Source organism: Phoxinus phoxinus (genome assembly GCF_949152265.1).
Source record: "Phoxinus phoxinus genome assembly, chromosome: 12".
In the NCBI taxonomy this organism is placed as follows: Eukaryota; Metazoa; Chordata; class Actinopteri; order Cypriniformes; family Leuciscidae; genus Phoxinus; species Phoxinus phoxinus.
This window is the reverse complement of record NC_136887.1, coordinates 2,446,635-2,471,951: the sequence shown is the minus strand read 5'-3', so window position 1 is coordinate 2,471,951 and position 25,317 is coordinate 2,446,635. Positions and strand designations below refer to the sequence as shown.

Here is a 25,317-nt window from a genome sequence, read left to right as displayed (position 1 = left end):
ACAGTATGATTCCTGAGAGTGACTGATTACCTTGATACTGCTAATCACAACACCCATGAAGAGGACACGACTGAAGCTATAAGGGGGTTGATGGACTCGATCTACTTCATCGGTGTTTTGATCATCGATCTGAATCCGATCTAGACAGTCTTTGAGAAAATGCAGCTTTTTGTTCAAAAATGCGAGAGAGTTAGAAGTTTAGAAGGCAGACAAAATCAAAGATAGCCGGGCAATAGTCCAGTAATGCCCTCATGGTGTCTGTGCATTTGAGTGTTTTTTTGTAACGTTTATTGTGACACGAAATCAAGACAATAGCTAATACATTTTTTCCTAGACTAATTTCTAAAGTCATTTCATGCAGCTCCGGTCCAAACTGGTTAGCGTCAGAGCGTATACTTCAGCTTCATTTTTTTAAAGGGAGAAAATCCAATTTTGAAATTACAAAGCTTATTTAAATTTGGTCCTATAGTCTTTAACACAGTTTTCCCCACCAGGAATGGTAGTTTGAGTGATTCTGTGGCGCTGATGTACAGAAGCAAAGCCTCATTCAAGGGTTTCCATATGTGGGCAGATGTCCTTCAGCTCAATACAGCCTCCAGTGACTCTGCTTTATGATGTTTCATCAAACACTAGCAGCAGGGAATAAAGTATTCACATTGATCTAGTCTTTACTGACAGACACTGATCTACTCAGCTGTAGCGCCCCCTAGCGGTCAAACATGCAAAATACTGTCCACATATGCAGAACGATTCAGTCAAACACTTGAGGATTTAGAGATTTTTGTGTGAAGTCTGTCAAACAACATTCTAGTCTTTACGGTTTACAAATGCAAGTCATTACCGAAGTCCGGCAAGTCTGCTCGAAGTCATTACAAACTGTTTATGGGCTTGGGTTTCTTTACATTTGTTATTTATGGTTTTGAGTTTCTGTTGACTATGGTTCAGTCCCTTAGGTTCATTATTCTATAACATTCATTAATAATAAGTTTAAGATATGCTGTAGGTGCACATATCAGCGTTCATCACCACATGTTATGTCTACTATAGTTTCCCTTTGTTATTTCTCATTAACCACTCAGAGACAAGTTGTAGTTATGCATTTTTGTTATTTATTATTTCAAACCTGTATTGATTCCCACGTTGCAAACAGTCACCCCACATGCTGTCTACTCACCATTTCCTGTTCCTGTGACTCCTCAAAAGAGTGGGCGGGACCACAGCTTCCCTTTTTCTTGTGTCGGGTTAAACCATTGCTATTAATAGGGAAGGTAACTTAACCCGTGGTAATGTAGGCATGGAGAAATGTCTTATGGTGTTTACATTTAGTTTAGGTTGCTGAATGAGTTTATTTTAATTCTTTTTGGATGTTAAATGGTTATATGTTTAGGCTACAGAGGTTTTTGGCATTGATTGCTCTGCAGTTGGTACGGTCTTGAGTGTAATGAGCCTGCCCACGGCTATATAAGACAGTCTTAACTGAACCTTGGATGGTAAAGATGGGGTCATATTGCTGAATGTATTCATGAAGATCTTGCTGCCTGTAGCAATTTGTTTTCCTTTGTTTGTTGATACATCAAAGTTTGCATTTATTTTGGTTTAATTTTGTAATCTTTTCTTTGACACATCACTGTGAATATGTTCACCCCTACTTCTCCACTGGCATTTAATAAAAATCCTCTTTGGATGATATCTGAGTCCTGAGCCTATCTACCACCTCCCCTTGATCTCCACGGGACACGTTACGACACAAGCAGAGTAGAAATACATGCCTTTAAACAAACACAGAGAACAAATATTCATCAAAATATATTGAGATTAGATGCTTATGGGAAATAGTTGAGTCTTGACATATATTTTGTAGTAACCGATTTAAACTTTTTATATCATGTATTTAACATCCATCTGTCCATCAATCTATTTATTATCTATCTATCCATCCATCCATCCATCAATCTATCATCCATCCATCCATCCATCCATCATCCATCCATCCATCCATCCATCAATCTATCATCCATCCATCAATCTATCATCCATCCATCAATCTATCATCCATCCATCCATCAATCTATCATCCATCCATCCATCAATCTACCATCCATCCATCCATCCATCCATCAATCTATCATCCATGCATCCATCCATCCATCCATCAATCTATCATCCATGCATCCATCCATCCATCCATCATCCATGCATCCATCCATCCATCCATCATCCATCCATCCACCCATCCATCCATCAATCTATCATCCATCCATCTATCATCCATCCATCATCCATCCATCCACCCATCCATCCATCAATCTATCATCCATCAATCTATCATCCATCCATCCATCAATCAATCTATCATCCATCCATCCATCTATCATCCATCCATCCATCTATCCATCCATCCATCCATCCATCAATCTATCATCCATCCATCCATCAATCTATCATCCATCCATCCATCCATCCATCCATCCATCCATCCATCCATCCATCCATCCATCCATCCATCCATCTTCTCATTTACCTTGTTAGACAACATTGTCAGTAAAAAGCTTGAGAGTAAATATGTGATGCATGAAGAAAACGTGTTATAATTTGTTGTAATTTGTGTAAAATTATACAAAAGAAATGTTTAATTGTATTTAGGATATACAAAAACATGACAATTCTCCTGTAAGATGTATACTTCCACTATTTGACATTCTCATCAGAAAAAAAACACTAATTAACATCCTATATTTGATATGTAAACGTGATGATATTAGTTTAATATTGCTGCGTGTTGTTCATGTGTGTTCAGTCAGGCCCAGTAGATGAGTGAAGGAGTGCATCAGGTCCAGTCCCAGATAGGCGTGTGTGAGGGAGCAGACGACACCGAGCCCAGACTGAGCGATCAGAGCCCACTGCATCTTAGCACTGAAGTACAGCGGCTCCAGTCTAGCGGAGGACAGAGACCGGTGAACACACACACACACACACCAACATTACTGACCACACACCGCGCTTTACCTGCCCTGAGCTGACTCCGCATAGCCATGGAAGTACAGATACCGGCCATACAGGTACAGGACCCCGAAGAGCGCTGCCAATGCTAGAGAGAGAGAGAGAGAAAATCGAGAGAGGGTTTGTTCATATAATAATAATAATAATATATTTATTTTGTATAGGGCCTTTAAAAGTAGCTTTTTCAAAGCGCTTTACAGACAAGCATAACAGCAATTGAATAAACACAATGTAGATACAATAATTTTTTTTTTTTTTAAATAAACACATAAAATCAAGTTCAAGTAAAAGCAATCCTAAAATAAAGTGTTTTAAGACGAGATTTAAAAGTCACTAGTGGGTTTGCTTCCCTGATGTCGGCCGGGAGCGAATTCCAGAGTTTAGGAGCATAGACGGAAAATGCTCGGTCACCCCACGTATGAAGCCGTGTCTTCGGAACAACCAAAAGACCACTCTGTGAGGAGCGCAGATTGCGACGTGGTGTGTAGGGGATTAATAAGTCAGTCAAATACTGAGGTGCCAGATTGTGCAGAGATTTATAGGCCAGCAAAAGGATTTTAAAATCAATACGGTACCTAACAGGTAGCCAGTGCAGGGACTCCAAGACCGGGGTTATATGGTCCCTGGCCCCAGATAGTACTCTAGCAGCTGAATTTTGAAGATATTGCAATTTATCCAATGATGATTTAGATACCCCAGCTAGAAGACCATTGCAGTAGTCAATGCGCGAAAAGAAAAAAGAGTTTATCAACTTCTCAGCTACCGAAAAGGACAACATAGGACGTAGCCGGGCTATACTTCTGAGGTGATAAAATGATGTCTTAACTGTATTCTGGACAAAAGGCTCAAATGACAGTGTGGCGTCAAATATGACACCCAGATTTTTTTATTTGGTCTTAAACTCCAGTGCAACACCATCAACAGACAGAGTAGGAGACCCAGTAGGAGACCGGGGACTTCATATCACATAGTAGAACCATTTTTGGTTCCTCAAAGAATCTTTCAGTGATCTGGGGTCTAATTTAAAAAATGGATTCTTACTTAAAAGTGTATGTGCGCCCGGAAGCCAAAAATAGCGTACGCCAAAAAATATTCAGACTTATAAACCAGTGTGTTTGCCAGAACCTGCGCAAAAATCCCTTTATAGATCCCAGTCAGCGGAAGATTCTGCGCATATGCGTCTCCAAATAACCATATATGAGCCTACAACGCCTCGTTTTACCATGCTGCATATCATTTGCATATGCATATTCATCCACGTGATGCCATGTTTAACGGTACAAGACATTGAAAATATGAGGCCCATGGTAGGGGCCGACGCCAGCTAGTCCAGGAGGAGGTGCGGGCAGGTGCTGAAGAGGACCTGCAGGACGGTGGGCATGCGCTGGAGAAGATCATCTCTCGGACCGAGATCTGGCAAGCAGATCCACAGCGGATCAAGTTCTCGGTCCGAGCAGTCTTTGATGTCCTTCCTAGCCCTGCAAATCTCCACATCTGGGGTAGGAAGGACTCACCAGGGGCCGGTTTCACAAAGATAGACTTTTGACTATGGCTTAGATATAGTAGATAGTCAGACTTCAGATAGACATCTAAATCAGACCGTTTCACAAAGCACTTAAGACTTTGACTATCTTAAGTAGGATTACACTGCAATGCATTCTGGGTAAACTAAGACACTTTTCAAAACAAAAAAACATGGCGGATCGAGTAAGCGCATTCAGCCGCTCAGTGCAGTTTACCCCAGCGGAAAATATGTGTTTGTATAACAGTATAACAGTTACAAGGACATTTTACTTGGGAAATTTAGCTGAGAATGTAGTAACAAGAAGAAATGTTTGGAAAAAGATTGCTATGACAGTTACCAGCGTTAATCCGACCGTTGAGCGTTAAAGACGTACAGAAAAGATACAAAAACGAAACCGACGATGAAGTCCTCATTATTATATATCTCCAGTAGGTTACTGCGGTCCCTAAAAACCCTTTCCCTTCTCAGTGCTCTCCACGTCTCTGCAAACCACAAATTATGAGCCATTTTCCCTTTTCTTTTGGCTGTTTGTGATGTAACTGATTGTTACTGCTGGTTGCCAAGGTAACAGAGTCTTAGACCGTAGTTAGCCTGGGGGTAAGGTGTCTCATTTTTTTGGTCTAAATTAAGTCAGTCTTTATTTTTGTGAAACAGTCTAACTTGCTAATACCCTATGAGCAAATTTTAGACTTGTCTAACACTATAGACCGGTCTAAAATAGCTTTGTGAAACCGGCCCCAGCAAATCTCCACATCTGGGGTAGGCATGTCCTCTGTGCCTTGGGAGGGGTTCCCTGGAGCAGTGGTTCCCTTTCAGTCGGTCCCGTTCAACGTAATTGGGATCACTTCAGGGAGCCCCATCAACTTCAAGTATCTACAGAACGAGGCAATGCACAATGGCGTGCGAGATCTGCATCTCGCGCCCCGCAGCGCGGGTATAAGCACGGTAATATGCACGCACCTTTTGTCTTTCACACCGAAGCCGAGTGGTTTCACTGGTCTTCACGAGTGCTGCAAAAGACTCTGCAATTGAAGAAAAAGGCTCTGTATCCAGTGTTGGCGTGACGGCCCGATCAGCGGTAGCCTCGAGCACTACAGCTCACACACTGCTGTCTTCACGGCATCATTACGGAGTATGTCTGTTTCGGTGGGCGTCCCTTTGAGAGTGTACAGCACTCTCTACAAAGCGTTAAAGTGGAACCTGTTCATCGAGTGGTGTTCTTCTCACGAGGAGAACACACAAACTTGCTCGATCAGAGCCGTGCTTTCCTTCCTGCAAGAAAGGCTGGAGTGAAGGCTGTCTCCCTCCACCCTGAAGTGTGTGTTGCCGCTATCGCCGCACATCACGATGCAGTTGAGGGTAAATCGCTGGGAAAGCACGACCTGATCGTCAGGTTCCTGAGGGGAGCGAGGAGAATGAATCCGCCGCGCCCTCTCTCGATACCGTCTTGGGATTTGTCTCTGGTCCTTTCGGCTCCAAGCAGAGAATGCACTGGATAGTGGATGCCATTGCCTTGGCTTACGAAGCCCAAGGCGTCGCTTCTTCCTGGGCGCTGGCACACGCCGCCTCGCTGACAGACATCTGTAGAGCTGCGGGCTGGGCGACACCTAACACGTTCGCTAGGTTTTATAGCCTATGTGTTGAGCCGGTTTCTTCCCGTGTGCTCGCTTCAACCAGCCAGTAGTTCCCGCTCTAGTGTCGGCTTGCTGCACCACACCCCTCCACATGGAGCGGATACGTGCGCTTTTTGGCTCCAGACGAGTTCTCCGGCTCCAGGCGAGCCTTGTTGAATTTCTCCGCACCCCTCGGCAGTCGGCGTGGCGGAGCGTCCGACGCTAGTCCTAGTACTTGTATGCTTGTGTAACCTCAGGCTGGGTCCCATATGTTTAGATCCCGGCGATTTAAAGATCCCGTTTTCCTAAATTTGCCGTGAGTCCCTCAGCTCACCTTTCAGGGCCTGTTTTGTGCGACGCAACGGTTATAATTGAGACCCTAGTTCTTAAAATAACCATTATTTTCTTTCTTAGTGTGAAGAACATTTAAAGTCCCCCTGTAGTCAATAACTGGATCCCTTAAAGGTCCCATGGCATGAAAATTTCACTTTATGAGGTTTTTTAACATTAATATGAGTTCCCCTAGCCTGCCTATGGTCCCCCAGTGGCTAGACATTTTGATAGGTGTAAACCTGCTCCGCTTTTGAGAAAATGAAAGCTCAGACGGGCGGATCTGGAGTCTTCCCTATATGTCGTCATACGGGGAATGGTTACCTCCCCTTTCTCGCTGCTTTGCCCGCCCATGAGGAAATGAACAAACAAAACATACTAAGACTATAAGGGTACCCCAGGAAACATTATAAAATAATAAAATAATCCATGCCATAGGACCTTTAAAACTCATCTTTGATCACCAAAATTACATTTAAACGTTTGTTTTTCTTGAAAAAATTTCTTCATGTCTTAGAATATCTTGAATGTAACTCGACACCCTTGCCTCATTTAGTATGCGCGGTTCTATGAATATGCAAATGAGCCCCGCCTCCACTCACTCACTCACTCAGAGATCCACTGGTTGACGATCACATGTTGATCTGATTGGTCAAGGTAGTGTGTGACGTCAGAAACACCAGCGATTTCACACCGTGTGTTTGAGACTGTCTTTGGTTCACTGCAGTTTTAAGCAGAAAATACTCAGCAATGCTGTCCACTTATGAACTTACACATGGTGTGTGTTAAAGCAGATTAAACACACCACATACACACATTTACATTTTACATTTACATTTATTCATTTAGCAGACGCTTTTATCCAAAGCGACTTACAAATGAGAAACAATAGAAGCAATTAAACTAGCAGTAGGACAACAGTATGTAAGTGCTATAACCCTTCACAGTACAAATCAAAAGTTTTTTTTTTTTTTTTTTTTTTGTAGAATAGAAAAGAAAGTGTTAGTAGTACTGGATCAAGTGCTCAAGTGCTGCCGAAAAAGATACGTCTTCAGCAGTTTCTTAAAGATGGCGACAGACTCAGCAGCTCTGGCTGAGTTAGGCAGATCATTCCACCAGCAGGGAACAGTCATGGTAAAGGTCCGAGAGAGAGATTTCGTGCCTCTTTGAGATGGCACCACCAGACGCCGCTCACTTGCAGAGCGTAAGTTAGATTACACATAAACTACATTAAGGTGAGACACGGCAGGCAAAAACATTTTGGGCTATTTGTCTTCAATAACATGTCTTCTTTCAGACTTGTGGTGAAAAAAAGTCCAAAATACACATTTAGGTCTTTATTTTACTAACTTTGTCTATTTGCGTCTGTAGATTTCTCTGAAATTCAACAAAAGTTGGCGTTATAAATCATCCGCTGCTCCGCGATCTCTGTGTTCTTCCTTTAATCTCACACACGTCTGTGAAGCTCTCTCTCTTTTGTACAATGCTGTCGGGTCCAAATATGGTAATTTCCTTTTAATCAGCAACCAGTCGTGAAAGTATAATGGGCATTTAACTCTAAAAGCGAAATCTCATTGGCTGATGTCAATGTCTGACACCGTGATTGGTTCAGATGCATCACGTGACGCGCTCTGACATGCAGATGTGTGTTTCTGACTGTATTTCTGCTCAGTTAAAGGCCATAAATGCTGTGTTTATAAGTTTTGATGTGTTTGTATTGTTGTTGCTAATGATTTGATGAGATATTGTGTCTATAAACAGTTGTTTCCACTAAAAAGTATGATTTTTTACATTACAAATCTTTAAATGCCTTTTTCTCAAAATGAGTTTTTTATCATTCTCCAGTGACACATCTCAGCCGATGTACACCAAACTCTCCAGTTATACACTTAGCAGTATTCTGAAGATATGTTCAGAGGGATTTGTTAATAATAAATCATTCCTGGCCTGATTTATGTGACATTTTTATAATAAAAAATATGTTGAAAATTGATTTTTTTAAGGCTATGTACAGTATATTTTGATTCGCTCGTTCACGGCTGCGAAGTCGGAGCTGAAGAAGAAGCCGTGTCTTGGAATAAACACGATGGTATTCCCTCGCCCTAATCCTCCTCCTCCTCCTCCTCCTCCTCTTGGGGACTGACTCAGCCATGTTCAATTTCTCTTGTTGATAGTCGCTGGCTTCTTCTTCAGCTCCGGCTTCGCGTGCAGCCGTCACCGTGCACGAGCGCAGAACCTCACAACACCAGCCGCTGTCGGTGATTGGTTGAACAGTGTTTATTTTGGTTTTGAGTGGTTGGTGAAACCAATAGTTTTTGTGTGCAGATCTCAGAGCCTAGATGCCTACAGAGATGCGTTTTTTTGACGGCTTGCTTATGGGGCGGGCAGCTAGCGGATCGTTAGGGAATATTAGATGAATGTGATCATTTATGTTTGGGCCTGAAATCGCTGATACAACCTTTAAAAGCTGGATTTTCACCACTGGGGGACTTTATGTGTTCTTCATGGAACCATAGATGCCAATCAAGAAGCTTTATTTTTAAGAGTGTAATAGTAACTGTGAACCTAACATCTTTATTTTTAAAAAATGTTTTATATATATTATATATTTTATTTATTTTTAATAATCATCTTATCACCAGCTTATTTTAGGTGTAATGCGTTTAGATCTGAACTGTGTTTTTTAAAGAGCACAACACAACAGGACTGCACTGTTGTGCATAAAACATTTTCAAAGTTTGTTTTGTTTACATGCAAATCGGAGGTGTGTGATGTCAGATTATGGTGGAAGTCAAAGTCAGATGTGAGCGCTGTTTAATCTAGATAGACTTAATATAGTTAACCGCAGTAACAAGGCAGGTATTATCTGTACACTTCTCACAGGGACAGTTCCTCTTTCTAGACCAGCCTTACCATCCGTCAAGTTCCCAAAAACCTGTCAAAACTGACCAGTCTGATCAAACATCTAGGCATTTTCACTCTTTCAAATGAAACATTAGATTCTCTGCTATATAACATGTTCAGGGCGGTGTGTTTCTGTCAAGTGCAATAATAATCCACGAAAACATGCTAGCATAACTAGCTTAGGCTTTTCAGACGCTCTTTCACATGAAACGTGTTGTGTCGAGCCATTTCAATTATTGTGTTTGAGTTGTTCATTGCAAACAGCTGAAAGCCTGTAAAGATTTGTGATTTTTGTATTGTATAATGCTAATTTTCTCCATAATTAAGTACCATTGTTGTGGCAACAAAACATATTTTGGGGTTGGGGGAGGGGGAATTATCAAAAAAGAAAAATCAATAAAAAGTTCCCAAATGAGCCAAGAAATTATGTGAGTTAAATTATTATTTTATGATTTTTCTCTGAATTGTGAGATATAAAGTCTTTATATCTCACAATTACGAGTTTAAAGAAGTCATTCTGATTTCATAATTTCCGAGTTTATATCTCGCAATTCTGACTTTATAACAATTTCCGAGTTTATATCTCGCAATTCTGACTTTATAACTTGGAATTGCGACTATATATCTCTGCAATTTTTTAGAAAAAAGTCAGAATTGGGAGTTTATATCACACAAGAAAAAAGTCAGAATTGTGAGATAAGTCGTTTTTTATTCAGTGGCGGAAACATAATTGATGAATATGTTCTTCTTTGAGAACACAGTTCTGCCTGATGATGATGATGATGATGATGATGATGATGATGGTGATGATGGTGATGATGGTCTTCAGTTGAGAGAGACTCACCTTGACTGAAGAAAACTCCAGCCAGCCAAAGTGAGAAGATGAAAATGGGGAAATACTCTGAACAGTTCGCTCTGGAAAAGCAAGATGTTGACAGACATATGAGACAAAGCCTCTCAGCATCACATCACGTGTGTAAGTGCGGTTCCGGACTCACTGGGCTCGGAAGACCCGCTCAAACTCGGGCGGGCCGGTGGTGGCGGGCGGAGAGACCGAGTACTTGCGGCGCGCGTAGATCACCTTCAGGGAGAAGTACGCTGAGGGAAACAGGGAATACACACATTATCACCTACACTCCTACGACCCACACTCAATGGTTATTACACGATTCTGATACTTGAATACTTGATTCTGATTGGTCAATAGCGCCATCCAGTGGTATGTTATGGTGTGTTCAAGTCCTCCTGGGAAGTCGTGTTTACGACGGGCGCTCAAGTCACTTTCTATGGAGTAAGATGGCGGTGTACTTTCTCTTAATTAATTACACAAAAATACAGCAAAGTTCTTAAACTCTAGTTCTAGAAAATGAAGAACAAAAAAATCAGGTACTTGATTCTGATTGGTCAATCACTCCATCCAGCGGTGTATTATTCCCAGATAACAACCGCTGAACACAGAAACGCCGGCTCATCCGGGTCACTGGAGTCAGCAGCGCTATACTCGCTAGCAACGGGTTTTGCATTTGGTGTGCTAAAATATTAAAACTCAGTCGAATAATTTTTTCCCAATTAACGCATGTCATCCAGTATCGTGGACTCGCTCTCCTTTCATACAAACGCAGATGCTGCCATTGTTTTGTACACTGTTGGATTATAAAATACAAACAGGTACGATTTTAAAATGGTTTAATCAGAAATCAATATCTCTTATCTCCATAATTATTATTACTGTGTTGAAATGCTGTGAAATAAGTAATAAATAATATGACTGTATATCATAGGGGAGAGTGGGGTAAAATGAGCCAGTGGGTAAGTTGACCCACCCCCTGTTTCTAGGCAACTATGCACATTTGGTGTCATGGGACTATACATTTTGAAGGACTCCATCATGTATATATTGCTGTGAAGAGGAGAAGCACATGGGGCAAGAGGGAAGTTGTCTTTTCCACAAAAACACCTTTTTTGCTTGATAAAGTACATTTCTGCATTTCAGGAATATTAGCCGTTTTGTCAAAGCAAATTGATCTAGGTCTGAAGTTGTGTATGGTAGTTGTTGGTGATTTGACAACATTTAAAACCATGTGAATCATTAAGCTAAAGGTTATCCTGAATTGCTAAGCTAGGTCGTTTTTACCAAAAATGGTGACTGGGGCAAAGTGAGCCAGATGATGTGGGGTAAAGTGAGCCAGATGATGTGGGGTAAATTGAACCAGTGGTTCAACCTTTTTGAAATGGAGAAAATCGACTGAAATGTGTTGAAAATAAAATGTCTTTGTATAAGCAACATATTAAACTGCAATTAACATTTATATGCCCTAATATTTCATAAAAACGATACAGTCGGCCGAAATATGAAAGACAATATTTTGTTGACTAGTTTTGGATAAATTATAAAGTTTTTTAAAATAGATTTCTGCTACATCAAATAATCTTTTGTTTAGCAATTTCTGCTCATATGCCTATATATACAATATACACACAGTATTATTATTATTTTTTTGTCAAAATAAAGTCATCAACTAAGATGTTACTATAGTATTTGTTCCAATGTAGGCTATATTCAAATACATTAATACATATAGTAAAATGTAGGCCTATAATTTATTTTTTACAAAGAAAGAGTACACTTGAAATATTGTTGAAATTATAACTGTTGTTGTAATTGTAATTTTTTAAATAAAGTAGCAAAACATATATTTACAAGGTAGATGTAAGCTAAATCTTAAAAGGTTTAAGCCTTCTCTTTAAATTATTTGTATTGTGCTTTATATGAGTGACACATTTGGGGAGAAGATTTTGTTTTTTTAATAACCATGCATAAACATTATTCTCTCAAAAATACAAACATGTACATATTATGGTAGCCCTGTTTTGTGCTAAATAGTGCATTTCCACCTTTTCCATTAATATGTGTATAAGCAACTGAAAAAAGCACAAATGTCAGGGCATCTCAAAACATCCCAAGGGCCCCAAAAACACCTCACTTACCTAAACAATGTTAACCCTCTGGGGTCTGTGTTATTAAATTATTATTTTAAAGAGGCACGTTTTTATTTATTATGCTTGCATAAAAAAGTGAAAGATAGGATGGTCAATTTACCCCCAGATTGCTCAATTTACCCACTGACTGGTACATGTGCACTTTTTTTTCTGAGGTCATATTTTCAAGGCTCTTTGTCATAGGTGCATTTTTTTTATTCTCAGTTTATAGGCAACATCCTAAATTAACAGTGGATGTCTTCATTGTACTTCGGTCTCAATTTCCCTTGCCTTGAGATCCACATAAGTGAAAACTGGCTCATCTTACCCCACTCTCCCCTATCTCTTAAATGTCCGTCTAGTTCTAGTTTGATCTCGCCGCTGATGATCTCTCCGCGGAAGCTTTTGGCTTTAAAGAGCTTATCAAATATTTCAACTCAGATCAATATTTAGTGTTTTTAGTGTTTAATTTACTTATGTGGCAACTTCAAGTAGCCGTGTAAGCGGGATAATGTAATAATAATAATAATAGCATAATTAATAATACATGATCCATACACCGGCTTCAAGGCAGATTGAACCTAATTAGAAGGTAAACAAATTTCTAACACACACATTGCGAAATGTTCCGTCCGGATGTTTGGTCTTTAATTTCGTCACACATTCACCTGAGAAATATATGAACACTCGCTTTTAGTGAATGTATCTGACAAATAATCTTTCCTGAGGCAAATCCTCTCATATAATATCTAAGGCTACAAGCCAACATGATTATTGAGTAAGGGTTAATGCCCGACGAGGTGTCCATTGTCAGGTTTTAATCTAATGGACGACGGCGAGGTGTGAACCGGCCTCCGCCGAAGTCCATTAAAACCTGACAATGGACACCTCGAAGGGCATTAACCCGCTTATACCATGGTCACTTGCCAAATAACACATTTTTAAAACATTAGTTTATATTTTAATTAGTTTTACAATCAAAATCTAAAGTTACAAGTTACAAACAATAACTTGGTTTCCTTGGTTACGCCTGACAGTTTATTTAGGTGTCCTCTATCACTTTTTAACGGACACCCTGCAGCCAATCAGAACCGAGTATTCACCCAGATCATGGTATAAGTTAGTTTAGTCACGTACTAGTTTAAAGTCCAACCATCACATGCAGTAACGTAATTAAATTTGTCCATATACCTGTCGTACTTGAAAGAGTTAAAGTTGCTCAAGCACTTTCATCATAACCCGTTTCTCCGAGCAGACTGACATAGACCAGTTACCTTGCTCCATCATCCCCAGCACGGTGACGGCTGCCAGCAACACGACCTGATCCAGCATCATTCCTGTGGACAGTGACATCAGATGCTTCTCTCTCTGTGTGTGTGTGTGTGTGTGTGTTCAAACTCTTCCAATCACTCACATCATCATGACTAGATTGGGCGGGTCACATATTGCATCACTAATAGTATTTTGTCAGCAGGTAACGTTACAACAGGTTTCAATTAAAACTACCACAACAACATTGTGTATGTGAAACAAGCATTGTTAAAACAGGACTTAAAATAATTTTAAAATTTAGCAAAACGTCTAATTTATCTTTGGAAATATTTACACAATGCGTCACAAAACAAACACTGATACCTGTGGTTTCGGTGCAATCCTGTCCTGATGGGTTATGATGCACATTTATCAGATTCAGAATGAGCTTTCCTGAGCCTCGAGTCAGAACAAGTTTACGTTTTTTCTTAAAAACCAGATCAGAACCATCTTGATTGGTACAAAACTTGGTAAAGGTTTTGGAACTTATGTAAACACACACTTGTGCTGCTCGCGGTCAGAAACGAGCGCATTGTAAATGAACGAGAGGAAGTTCCTCTAGTGGAAGCGTTTGGTACTGCAGCCGAACACACTCTCACTGAAAGATCATCTACTCGCATATCAGCCGCACTTCTGCAACACGACTCGATTACATTTAATAATATAAAACGGATAGTCCCGGTCCTTGATTCTGACTCCGCAAACACACACCTGTGACCGCATTACATTAGTGTTGCATGCTGAGCAACTGCCGTGATTCTTTGTTTCTGCATGTGTTGCTAAGCAACCTCTTTGGAACTACATTGCTTGGCGGAGGAATAAATGTGTTATAACCATAGATAGACTGTAAAAAACAATGGTTATAACATTACATTTTTTGTTGCTGGTGTTTATTTTGTGAATAGAATAAATATTAAAATAAATAATGTTATGGAGTAACCGTTTTATAAAAGGTTTAGGCTACTCCGGTCCGCATCGTGTCTAACAACGCCCCTTACGGCTTCGCGGGGTTTACTGCTTTATTATGGCTTTGATTTTCTTGCAGTTTTATAGTAAACGTATTTTTGAAAATCTTTACTTCATATAAAAATGTAAAATATTATTTTTGTGCATTTTAATAACAATACATGTAAAATTCTGTACGTTTAAAAAAAAAAATTACATTTAAAACTTTTTCACTTCAGCAATAATCTTCCAAGTGTCGTCTTTGAAAAGAGATCAAACTGAAGTCTGAGAGCTGAAGCATTCAAGATTTAACATTGAAAATTAAATTTTCAGGTCTATGCTCAAAAAGTGAATAAATAAAGTTTAAATACAGCGTAAATATAATTTACTATCATAAAATTCCCTAAAAATATTAAATTAAAAAAACATTATCGAACGAACTAAAATATAGCTCATTCATTTCATTGAAATATACAAAAAATCTGTCATTTTTGAGCACCAGGGGGTTAAAATGCAAAAATGATTCAAGACACGCCATAAAACACTAAATAAACACACCAAACAAGCTAATTTCTAGAGAACTATATTTACATAATACTCTTGTTTTACAGAGAACCATAATAAAAAGTATAAAATACTTACAAAAATTTGCAACAATGTACATATAAAAATAAGATCTATCTTCTCCTGAACAATAAAAACTGCATACATACAAAAAATATATATATATAAATATACATGAAATCCTGTCACAGAATCCGGGATGAAGTGAGAGTTCAGGTAACGCAGTCGGGAGAAGACAAACAGGAATATTACCCCTCTTACCAACACAGAAGTCTACAACTAACTATGGGTCATTCAAACTCAACTTCAGAAAACATTATAATAATATTAAAGTGTAGTGTAACATAAGAAAGTGTAATGATGAGAATTGTAGAGTTAATCAGTTCAAATGTTCCTTGTCTTCAGTATTAGTCTCATCTACACTCCTTCAAGACTTGATCAAACTTCTACTTTCTAAATTTAGTGAGTCCATGTGGAACATAACCCATGTCCTCAAAGCAACTAAAGAAGAGTGTATTCCCTAATGTCTCTCCAAACGCTTCATGTGCCTCCTGTTCTCCAGTGGAACTACGATCACACACACACACACACACAGGCTTCTGGTCCTGCTCTGAAGGGCCACGTGTCTTTATGAACTGAATGAGCACTCAAAGGCTACGACCCCCGTTCTAACTCTCAGCCGTCTCAAAACCGGTGTGCAAACGGCCTCTAAATGAAGAGCTGCTCCTCCCAAAAGCAGGTAAAGCTACTGATTTAACATTAAAGGCTCGTTTGGGATTGACCTATGCTAACTGGTGGCCCTCGCGGAGCAGGACTGGGTCAGTTCACTCTCGGACCGACATTAGCGCGAGCAAATGACATTATCGGGTGAACTATTGCTTTAGCCTCTTTCACTGTAAATCACATATTGTGCATCTTGAAGAGTGCAAGTTTAAGGCCATGCGGAGACATGCCGACGGTCAACACAAGCGTGCGGACGCTCCGCGCGGGGCAGTTCAGTGGTTTTACTGAGCCGCGGGTTCAGTAGTAGAGCGGTCGGTGACTGCGCCGGCTCCTCCGGCTCTTTAATCCATCTACACACTCGACAGAGGACACAAGCACAGCAGATACGGTCACGCTCTCCTCATTGGTGACTGGCCAGCAGCTCGTCTATATCGTCCATCCACTCTTGGGTCGACTGGTTCTTCAGCAGCGAGTCCACCAGGTCGGTCTCCGCAGGGAACCCGGATAAGCCGGCTGCTGATTGGCTGTTGTAGCTGAACTGGAGCTGCTGATTGGCGGGTCTGTTGAGCTGGTAGGCCTGGTTGCACTGGAGCGCTGTGGTGCGGTTGGGTCCGACCTGCGTCTGGCTGAAGGGCCCCAGATCCGGCAGAACCTGCTGCGGTTGAGTCGGCACTTGCCCCTGCTGGGGCGTCTGCTGCTGGGGCAGATTTGTCCGTTGTTGGCTCATGTTGGGCATCATTTGCGCAGGGTTCATGCGACCCGCCGCACTACTTCCCATGCCTCCCTGAGGGAACGGGGCGTTGTTGGGAAGCTTGGCTAACCGGGCCTGCATGTGGAAGGCGGTGCTGGGGAAGCCTGGGTTAGCAGAACCGGGCTGGAGAACTGGGTGCTGCTGGGAAGCCTGCGTTTGCCAGGACTGGGCTTGAGTAGGCAAGGCACCCTGCATAGCATTAGCCATGGCGTTGGGAATGCTATTGGGAAGACGTGCTAGCTGCTGCTGCTTCATCATCATGGCGGCGTTGGGCTGGCTCTTCAGGTGAGCTTGTTGCTGCTGCGCCGCTAGCACGCTCTGCCGGTACGCGCTGGACATGTTGGACACTTGCGCCCTCTGCTGGTTGGGGTGCATGGGCATGTTGCCGTAGAGCACTTGCTGCACGTCGAGACCGCCCGCGCAGGACTGGAGACTCATGTCTGCCTGACTGGCGGCCGGAGAGGGGCCGGTGCTCGGGACTGCGTTCCCCATTCCCATCATGCTTTGCGTCTGAGAGAACATCCGCTGCGTCCCGGGGGCGGCGCCGCTCAGAGAGTTGACATTCCCTATTGGTTGAGATGCTCCTGAAAACAGAGTAGACCACAGTCATGATTAGAGGAGCCAGATTTAATTGGGGTTTTTCTTTTTTCATTGGACCTTTATTATGGTGTATTTTACTGTCAGTATTATCAGTATAATCCATACCGATATTTGTGTGTGTTGCGTGCGATGCTGGACTGTACCTAAGAATTGTTCGCGGTTATACAGTACAAGAGCAAAATAAAGACTAGCACTAGCGCCTTGTGGAGTTAGTTTTGACACTTCAGATGTGGATTTACAGCGCACCATGAAGCAGTACAGTACACTACCATACGCGTTTAAATCCACACCTGAAGTGTCAAAACTAACTATGCAACGGTACAGTACACTACCATACGCGTTTTCATATTATAAGCAGTTCATTTGTTGACTAGATGCTGCATTAGTGGAGAACAGCAGTGTGTGTGTGTGTGTGTGTGTGTGTGTGTGTGTGTGTGTGTGTGTGTGTGTGTGTGTGTGAGAGAGAGAGAGAGAGAGAGAGAGAGAGAGAGAGGGAGAGAGAGAGAGGGAGAGAGAGAGAGGGAGGGAGAGAGAGAGAGAGAGAGAGAGAGAGAGAGAGAGAGAGAGAGAGAGAGAGAGAGAGAGAGAGAGAGAGAGAGAGAGAGAGAGAGAGAGAGAGAGAGAGAGAGAGAGAGAGAGAGAGAGAGAGGTTAACATTAGTACTTCAGCGGTTAACACAACGTGACAAAAAATACACACGCAAGTCCGACCGCAATGTAACGATTGTTCCCAGCGATCTGCATTTATACAGCGCTTTTAACAATGTAGATTGTTTCAAAGCGGCTATACAGTGATAAACGTATAATTTAAGGTAACAGAGATTGTTTTGGCTTTATAGCGGTTCTTGAATAATGTTATTTTCCAGCTAAAGTTAGTTTTGATTGATTCACTTCCGTCGCAACGATCATTAGTTATTAAATTAGGGGCCGCTAAGACGACACCGTTCTCTCTACACAGACTTTAAACCTGTGAGAAACGCTGATGCCGCTCACGTGCGCATCAAGAATTAATTCTATAGTTATGTGTGTTTGAGTATGTGCGCAGGTTTGTAATTCCCTACACACCAAGCCTTAAACTACTTGTCTGGCCTTAAACATTTTATATAGAATTTGATCACTTCGGGGAAGATAATCCCATATATCGCAAAAAACTTTTTACGCTCGCATGAGGAGGTTTTTCAGGCAATTCGAAAAAGGAATATTTAGCAAAGCTGCAATGGAAACAGTTTTTGCACATTTACAGTCAGCTGACGTAGACGGCGCGGTGTGTGTTTGGACAGAAGACGAGACTGAGTTATTCATTAAACTCATAAAAGACAGCAGTATTACTAAACAACAAAGAAACGCCACCATCAAGCCCTGAAAGCAGACATGAGGAGAGACACAGAAACTCCTCATACGAGCTCTCAGCGTGAGAGGATGTCCTTGCACACACGCCTACGTCTCCGGCAGTGAACAATAATGGCTAGTTCTGTGGCTAGGATATATGCAAACCTACTAACATCTGTTGCCATGATTTCTGGAATGACTTAAAAAATATATATATCTAAATAAAAACTTTGTCGCATAACATTGTTTAAAAGAAATGCCGTCATTTCTCAATATTTTTTTTTATCGACATTTAGAAAATCTGTAATGGAAATGCGGCTAGTGAGAGTATTCATATATACACATGGCCTTTGTGTAGATGTTTAAAGACTGTTTGGAGTTATGGGAAATAATGTTACAGGTGGACTCCCATTGTAAAGTGTCATTAACTAAGGTTAATAAAAGTTTTGTTCATTTATTAATTTCATTATTTACTAATACATTTGTACATTTTTAAAGTTGTAACATTAGTTTATGCACTACGAGCTAACATGAATGTTCAATGTATAATTAATATATTATTTAAATAAATAAATAAAAGAGCATGTTCATGGTTCAGCACTGTTTTTAAATGTTCATAATGAAGTTCAGCACTATTTTATGTGTTATGTTTGTGTTCATTCAGTATCCGTTGTAAAAGCGATCGGTTGATTAATCTGTTATCGGCCAGCGTGGGCCAACCTCACTGTCGTGATCGGTGAAATCCCCCATCGCTCGAGCTGTAGTTGAGATGTGGGCGTGGCACTCAAGGTGAGCTTGAGATTAAGAGGAACACATGATTGGAGAAAACCTCCATTGGTCACAGGAGAAGCCTGACGCTTCACGGGAAGAACCAGTTCTCAAAAAGATCCATGACATGAATTTGAAAAATAGAGTTGATTTTCATTTCATTCTGAACAATATTTCTCACTGCATAATTTCATAACCAGCAGTAAACCCAGAACACATCATCTCTGACGAGGCCAGTCTCTTCTCTGCCTGCCAAACCCATTCACCACATTTGTGTGTTTTACAAGCTCCTCTTGCAGGAAAAAGACACAGCCTCGCAGATAAAGGAAAAGTCCTGTGTGTAACGGCTGTGCACCATCGCCACACACACACACACACACACTAACCACACTGTGCGTCCGCTATTCAAATCAGTCTATCAATAAACACACTTGCAAATCAGGTGGGCTTGTTTGTGGACTGGCAACAAAGGCGGCTTGTGCGGACCGACAGACGGGCGGCTCACGTCACACTGGACTTCTCTGGCGAGGGGAGAAAGCTCCAGCTTCCTCCTGGCCCGAGCCGCGCGATCCCTCACACTATATCAGAGCGGGTCCGGAACGGATGCGCACACTAGTGTGCGGATCGGGACAAATTTTTCTGTCCGAGCCCGGCCCGTGTCCGACAGTTAAAATCCCATTTTTTTTCTCCTACTAATGACACATGTACGTTTGTTTGTGTGGAAAGCTGCTTTTATTAAGCAACTGTAGGAAAGCATTCGGGAATGTCAACAGATGAGCGCTTCAGCGCGCGGAGCAACAAGCGCTGTTTCCGTCCTTCGGATGAGACATTAAACCAAGGTCCTGACTCTCTGTGGTCACTAAAAATCCCAGGATGTCTTTTGAAAGAGTATGGGCGTTCTGGCGCAATATGGCTGCCGTCGCATCATCAGGTGATGCTGCACATTGGTGGTGGTTGAGGAGATTCCCCCCTTCTATGTAAAGCGCTTTGAGTGTCCAGAAAGGCGCTATATAAATGTAATGAATTATTATTATTATTAACACAAGCGCGCGCACATTATGCACGCGTTTCGTTGTCACGGCTACATAAACACATTTCCGCACACAGGAAGACGGATGTTATGGTAATATTTTACATGTATTTTAATCACAAAAACGATCGTTTGCATCAAGTGAAAGCATCAGGCACATCGGCTACCTACATAATAAGCTGTTTTACATTTAAAATGTTCAATGCCTTATCGCGCTGATGTGACCGAGCCCGACCCGAACATCATTTCTAAATATCTGTCCGAACCCGGCGGGTCCCGTCGTGTACCGGAGGGTCCTGTCAGGCTCGGGTCGGGTATCCATCCTCTAGTGCACACATCCCATTTGTGGTTTATTTTTGTCACAATATTATTATTATTGTTTTTTCTTAAACTACTGCACACACCTTTATCATCAACACAAATAGCCTAAATTGTTAATTGTTTCTTCAAGTATTGCATGTTTTGATTAATAATGTTTTTATTTTAAATCGCTAATTTGTGAATTAAAGGGATAGTTCACCCGGAAATGTAAATTATGGCATCATTTACTCACTCTTCTGTGCCAAACCTGTATGACTGCTTTCTTCAGTGGAACATAAAAGAAAATATGAGTCGAGTAATGCATCTTTTTTTCCCCATTCAACCGTTCCATTCCTCAAATCATCTTTTGTGATATAATTTACATCTTTGAGTGAACTACTTTAAGCATCATTTAACTCCACTTTCTTTTTTAAAATATATTTTGATAATTTTTCCAAAAAACAGAACAAAAACAAATAACCACTATAGAGAAGTCAGACCATATCAATGTAAAATACTACGATAAAATCACAAAAAATATTTTGAATCACTTGGAACCAAGGAATATATTCTTCTACATTTTATACACCCAACCCACATACAAACAAGCCCACTGCAAAACATGACTGACCCAAGTCTTGTGAACGGTCTGCCCTAAATCACGACGGCCTATATTGTATTCAGTTAAACCATATCTGATCTTATAGGGGACATGTACTCAATCCCATCTCTCCATAGTCCTGAAAACACCTGGGACTTGAAACTTAAAGCATAGGTTAGCTTCTCCGTTGTAAAAATATCCTGTACTACGTTCATCCAGTCTTCGAGAATACGCAAAGTTGGTTGCAGCCACTTTCTTGTAATTGCTTTCTGACTGGCTGTTGTTAGGACTCTGAACAGGGGTGTGTGTGTGGAAAACTACTGGGAATCAAACCCAAGTACATCACCTCAAAACCAATGTTGTTTTCGTCAACGATGACGATAACGCAATTATTTCGTTGACGCACCTTTTTTTTATGACGATAACGTTACGATGACTAGCTAAAAATGGCTCTAAGGTGACTAAAACATGACGAGACGTTTTCGAGTTTTCGTTGACGAGACGAGATGGAACGAAAATGATTATAAGTCTGACGTTCACAATGTAATTTCTGCCTATTTTGCGTGAAATCGGCCTGTTTTGAGCTAAAAAAAAAGTATCAGCAATGCCGCATTCTAATCGTTGTTGTACGATGTACGATCAATAATGAAAAAAATCCCATAATGTACGATAATTTCAGAATTGCCCGCAAATCTGAATCTCTCGGAATCTAGATAGAGCGAGCAAGAGCGCGCATGTGTAGCGCGCGCACAGCAGAGAAAGGGAGCGAGAGACCTTGCGTGTGTGTGCTAGTGTGCGTGTGTGTGCCTCACGAAGCGCATGTAAGGACCCAACCAATCGAATTATTCAGAAAGTCTAGTTTATTATGCAAAGGTTTTAAGGTTAACTGTTGTTTTATGAATTGCAACTTGCTGCAACCTGTCAAACCTAAGCCCATTTCCAATACTTTTTAACCTAAATTAATTTATTAAAGACTACTTTTTTTCTTTCTTTTTTTTTTTACTAAAATTGACTAAAACCTTTTTGTGTTTTCGTCGACTAAAACTTGACTAAAACTATCAAGTTTATAAGTGACTAAAATGTGACTAAAACTAAAAAGCATTTTCGTCAAAAAGACTAAGACTAAGACTAAAACTAAAAGGGCTGCCAAAAACAACACTGCTCAAAACAAAGGAATTTGAATCTTAAAGCGGTGGTAAAATGCTCTTTCACAAGATGTAGAATAAGTCTCTGATGTCCCCAGAGTGTGTGTGTGAAGTTTTAGCTCAAAATACCCCACAGATATTTTTATATCGCATGTTAAAATTGTAACTTTGAGGGTGAGCAAAAACACACCGTTTTGTGTGTGTCCCTTTAAATGCAAATGAGCTGCTGCTCCCGGCACAGGGGGCGGAGCTTCAACAGCTCCTGTCCTTTTATCCCCGATAGGCCGTTAAGCCTTTAGTCGTCCATCTTTAAACCGGTTATCTGGTTTGTTGGGAACAAACTCATAGGCACGCCGGCGCAGCAATACCATAGAATCTTTCAAATTACATAATTCCACTATTTTCTTCCAGATGTTTAAGGATACATTTAACCAAGGATTATCTTTAGTTATCATAACATATTTATCAGTCAATATCCCCCAATGCTGCCTGAACTGGGACATCCTGACATATGACACTTTCTATTTCCGTCCATCGAGATTGATAGATCTTTAGGTTTAATCTGGGCAGCATAATAATAATAATCTCGCAAACAAGGTAGTGCCATTCCCCCTTTCCCTTCAATAGCTGAAGGGTTTAAACCTAATCCTGGGTTTCCTCCCTTTCCAGATAAACCGTGAGCATAATTTATCCCATTCCAGTCTCGTAGTGATGTTACGTTCGTGAACGAATCATTCTTTTTGAACGAATCTTTTAGGTGAGCGAATCAATCTCGGCGCTATTAGCAGCTCTGTGAACCGGCTAGCTCTGTGGACTTTACCAACCGGTCAAAGAGTGACTAAACCTCGAGCCAATAGCTTTAGATGTGACGGAGCGTGTGATGTGTTTAATGTAGTGAACGAATACGCCTTAACTGACGGTGACGAGCTGCTTTTGCTGATGAACTGGTGGAACATGTCGTTCCTGAACGAGAAGAACCAGTTGTCTGAACGATAATGATGGCGCACAGCTGGAGGCTCGTGTAGCTGGCATATTTCATCAAAGAAAGAAATGTACACTTTACCATTGTAATGAAAACAGTTTTAAACGCAAGCTGATGGTTACATGTAACTAGGCCTACAGTATAGGCTACTGGTGTCACGTGTTCATTTTGTATTATCAAAAATGTATGAATTAGCCTACATTTTATTCATGTCATGCATTTCTCTAAAAACTGTAAAACAAACAAAAAATATGACAGTATTAGGTCTCATTTGTGTAACGTCAGCAAATAGCATTTCAGTTTTCAGGCGTGTGATTGGTTGGATCTACGGAACGAACACGCCCATCACGAGATCGCTCTGTTTAGAGTCTGAACGAGAGAGAGATCGTGAACGAACTGAATGAGAGTACCGGGTCGATCGGTAGAATCATGTGATTCAATCTCATTCAGCGATCAGCAGAGCGGATGAAAAGCGCATAACTCAACGTTTAATATGATCCCAGATTTATGAATGTGTAAATGTCTGACTAAACAATTCAAATGTTATGCAAGAAAACCTTGAGCTTTGGTCATCTGAACCACTTATTTAGACTTATTTTATTCATTTAATGAAATTATTTTGTAACAAGTAAAAGCGTTCGCTGAGATATAGCACTCTTTTCCGCCGCATGCTGGCGTATTCATGTAATATGAAGAAATTTTCACTGAACGAATCAGTGAACGAATCATTTTGGTGAAGGAATCAGTGAACGAATCATTTTGATGAACAAATCAGTGAACGAATCATTTTGGTGAACGAATCAGTGAACGAATCATTTTGATGAACGAATCATTTTGGTGAACGAATCAGTGAACGAATCATTTTGATGAACGAATCAGTGAACGAATCATTTTGGTGAACGAATCAGTGAACAAATCATTTTGATGAACGAATCAGTGAACGAATCATTTTGGTGAAGGAATCAGTGAACGAATCATTTTGGTGAACGAATCAGTGAACGAATCATTTTGATGAACGAATCAGTGAACGAATCATTTTGGTGAACGAATCAGTGAACGAATCATTTTGATGAACGAATCAGTGAACGAATCATTTTGGTGAACGAATCAGTGAACGAATCATTTTGGTGAACGAATCAGTGAACGAACCATTTTGGTGAACAAACTGAAAATGAACGAGTCTCTGGAAAGAATCAACATTTCCAGCACTATAGTCTCGGTATGATGTTCATCTCGACTGATTCGACCCATGAGCTCAAGCTTAAAAAACGATTCCGTCTTGATATCTCAGCTTTAATCTTTGCAATTAGAGGAGCATAATTAGCTTGAAATAATTGTGATACATCTTTTGATAAAATTACACCCGGATATTTCATTGAAACTGATTCCCAGTTGAGACGAGTATTTCCGGTAATGAAACCAGGTGGTTAATAATTAAAAGTGACAACCTGGGATTCCTGTATGTTCACCTCATAACCTGACAATACCGGTGTGTGTGGCTCAAACACCGCTGGGAGCGCGGCGCTGTGTGAGAGGGTCTCTGAAGGGAGCGGACGGTCTTTAGTGAAGTTTCGATGTTATTTTCATTTAATCTTTCCTGATAAAGCAGTGTTTATGAGCCTCTTTGTAAACCGCATCATTTTGTGCTGCCTTGCAAACCTGTATTAATACTAGTGTGGGTTTCTCCTACAATCTTCACTCATGACAGTAAAATAGGGGGTTATAACCCAATCTACTGCAGTACTTCCTCTCTCAATCAGGAGAAAATGTGGTTCAGTCATGCTAAAAAATAAATAAATACAGTCATATACCGTGAGGCCGATATAATTTAGAAAACTACCGTGATATAAATGTTTGGTCATCACTAATGTCTAGTGTGTCCAGCTAAATGGCACTTGATCTGCCGTGTAAAGGGCTG

The 25,317-nt window shown here is 40.8% G+C and overlaps 2 protein-coding genes across 3 annotated transcripts in view; both read right to left on the bottom strand.

Annotated features, from left to right (window-relative positions):
* Window positions 1–2,566: 2,566 nt before the first annotated feature.
* On the bottom strand, window positions 2,567–14,337 carry ltc4s (leukotriene C4 synthase). Of its 2 annotated transcripts, XM_079629735.1 has the most exons (6): window positions 13,987–14,337; window positions 13,626–13,688; window positions 10,371–10,470; window positions 10,217–10,287; window positions 3,007–3,088; window positions 2,598–2,934 (listed from the first exon to the last, which is right to left on the bottom strand). In XM_079629735.1, the coding sequence occupies exons 2-6, from the start codon at window positions 13,684–13,686 to the stop codon at window positions 2,784–2,786; spliced, it is 465 nt and encodes a 154-aa protein (XP_079485861.1). In that variant the 5' UTR covers window positions 13,687–13,688; window positions 13,987–14,337; the 3' UTR covers window positions 2,598–2,783. The 2 variants fall into 2 exon arrangements, with proteins under 2 accessions (XP_079485860.1, XP_079485861.1); XM_079629734.1 differs by lacking the exon at window positions 13,987–14,337 and having other exon boundaries at window positions 2,567–2,934; window positions 13,626–13,755.
* Window positions 14,338–15,174: 837 nt separating this feature from the next.
* maml1 (mastermind-like transcriptional coactivator 1) overlaps window positions 15,175–25,317 on the bottom strand; it is a 45,841-nt gene continuing 35,698 nt past the window's right edge. Inside the window, exon 5 of the mRNA XM_079629726.1 lies at window positions 15,175–17,229. Coding sequence (XP_079485852.1) covers window positions 16,295–17,229 — 935 coding nt within the window. The 3' untranslated portion in view covers window positions 15,175–16,294. The remainder of the gene's footprint in view (window positions 17,230–25,317) is intronic.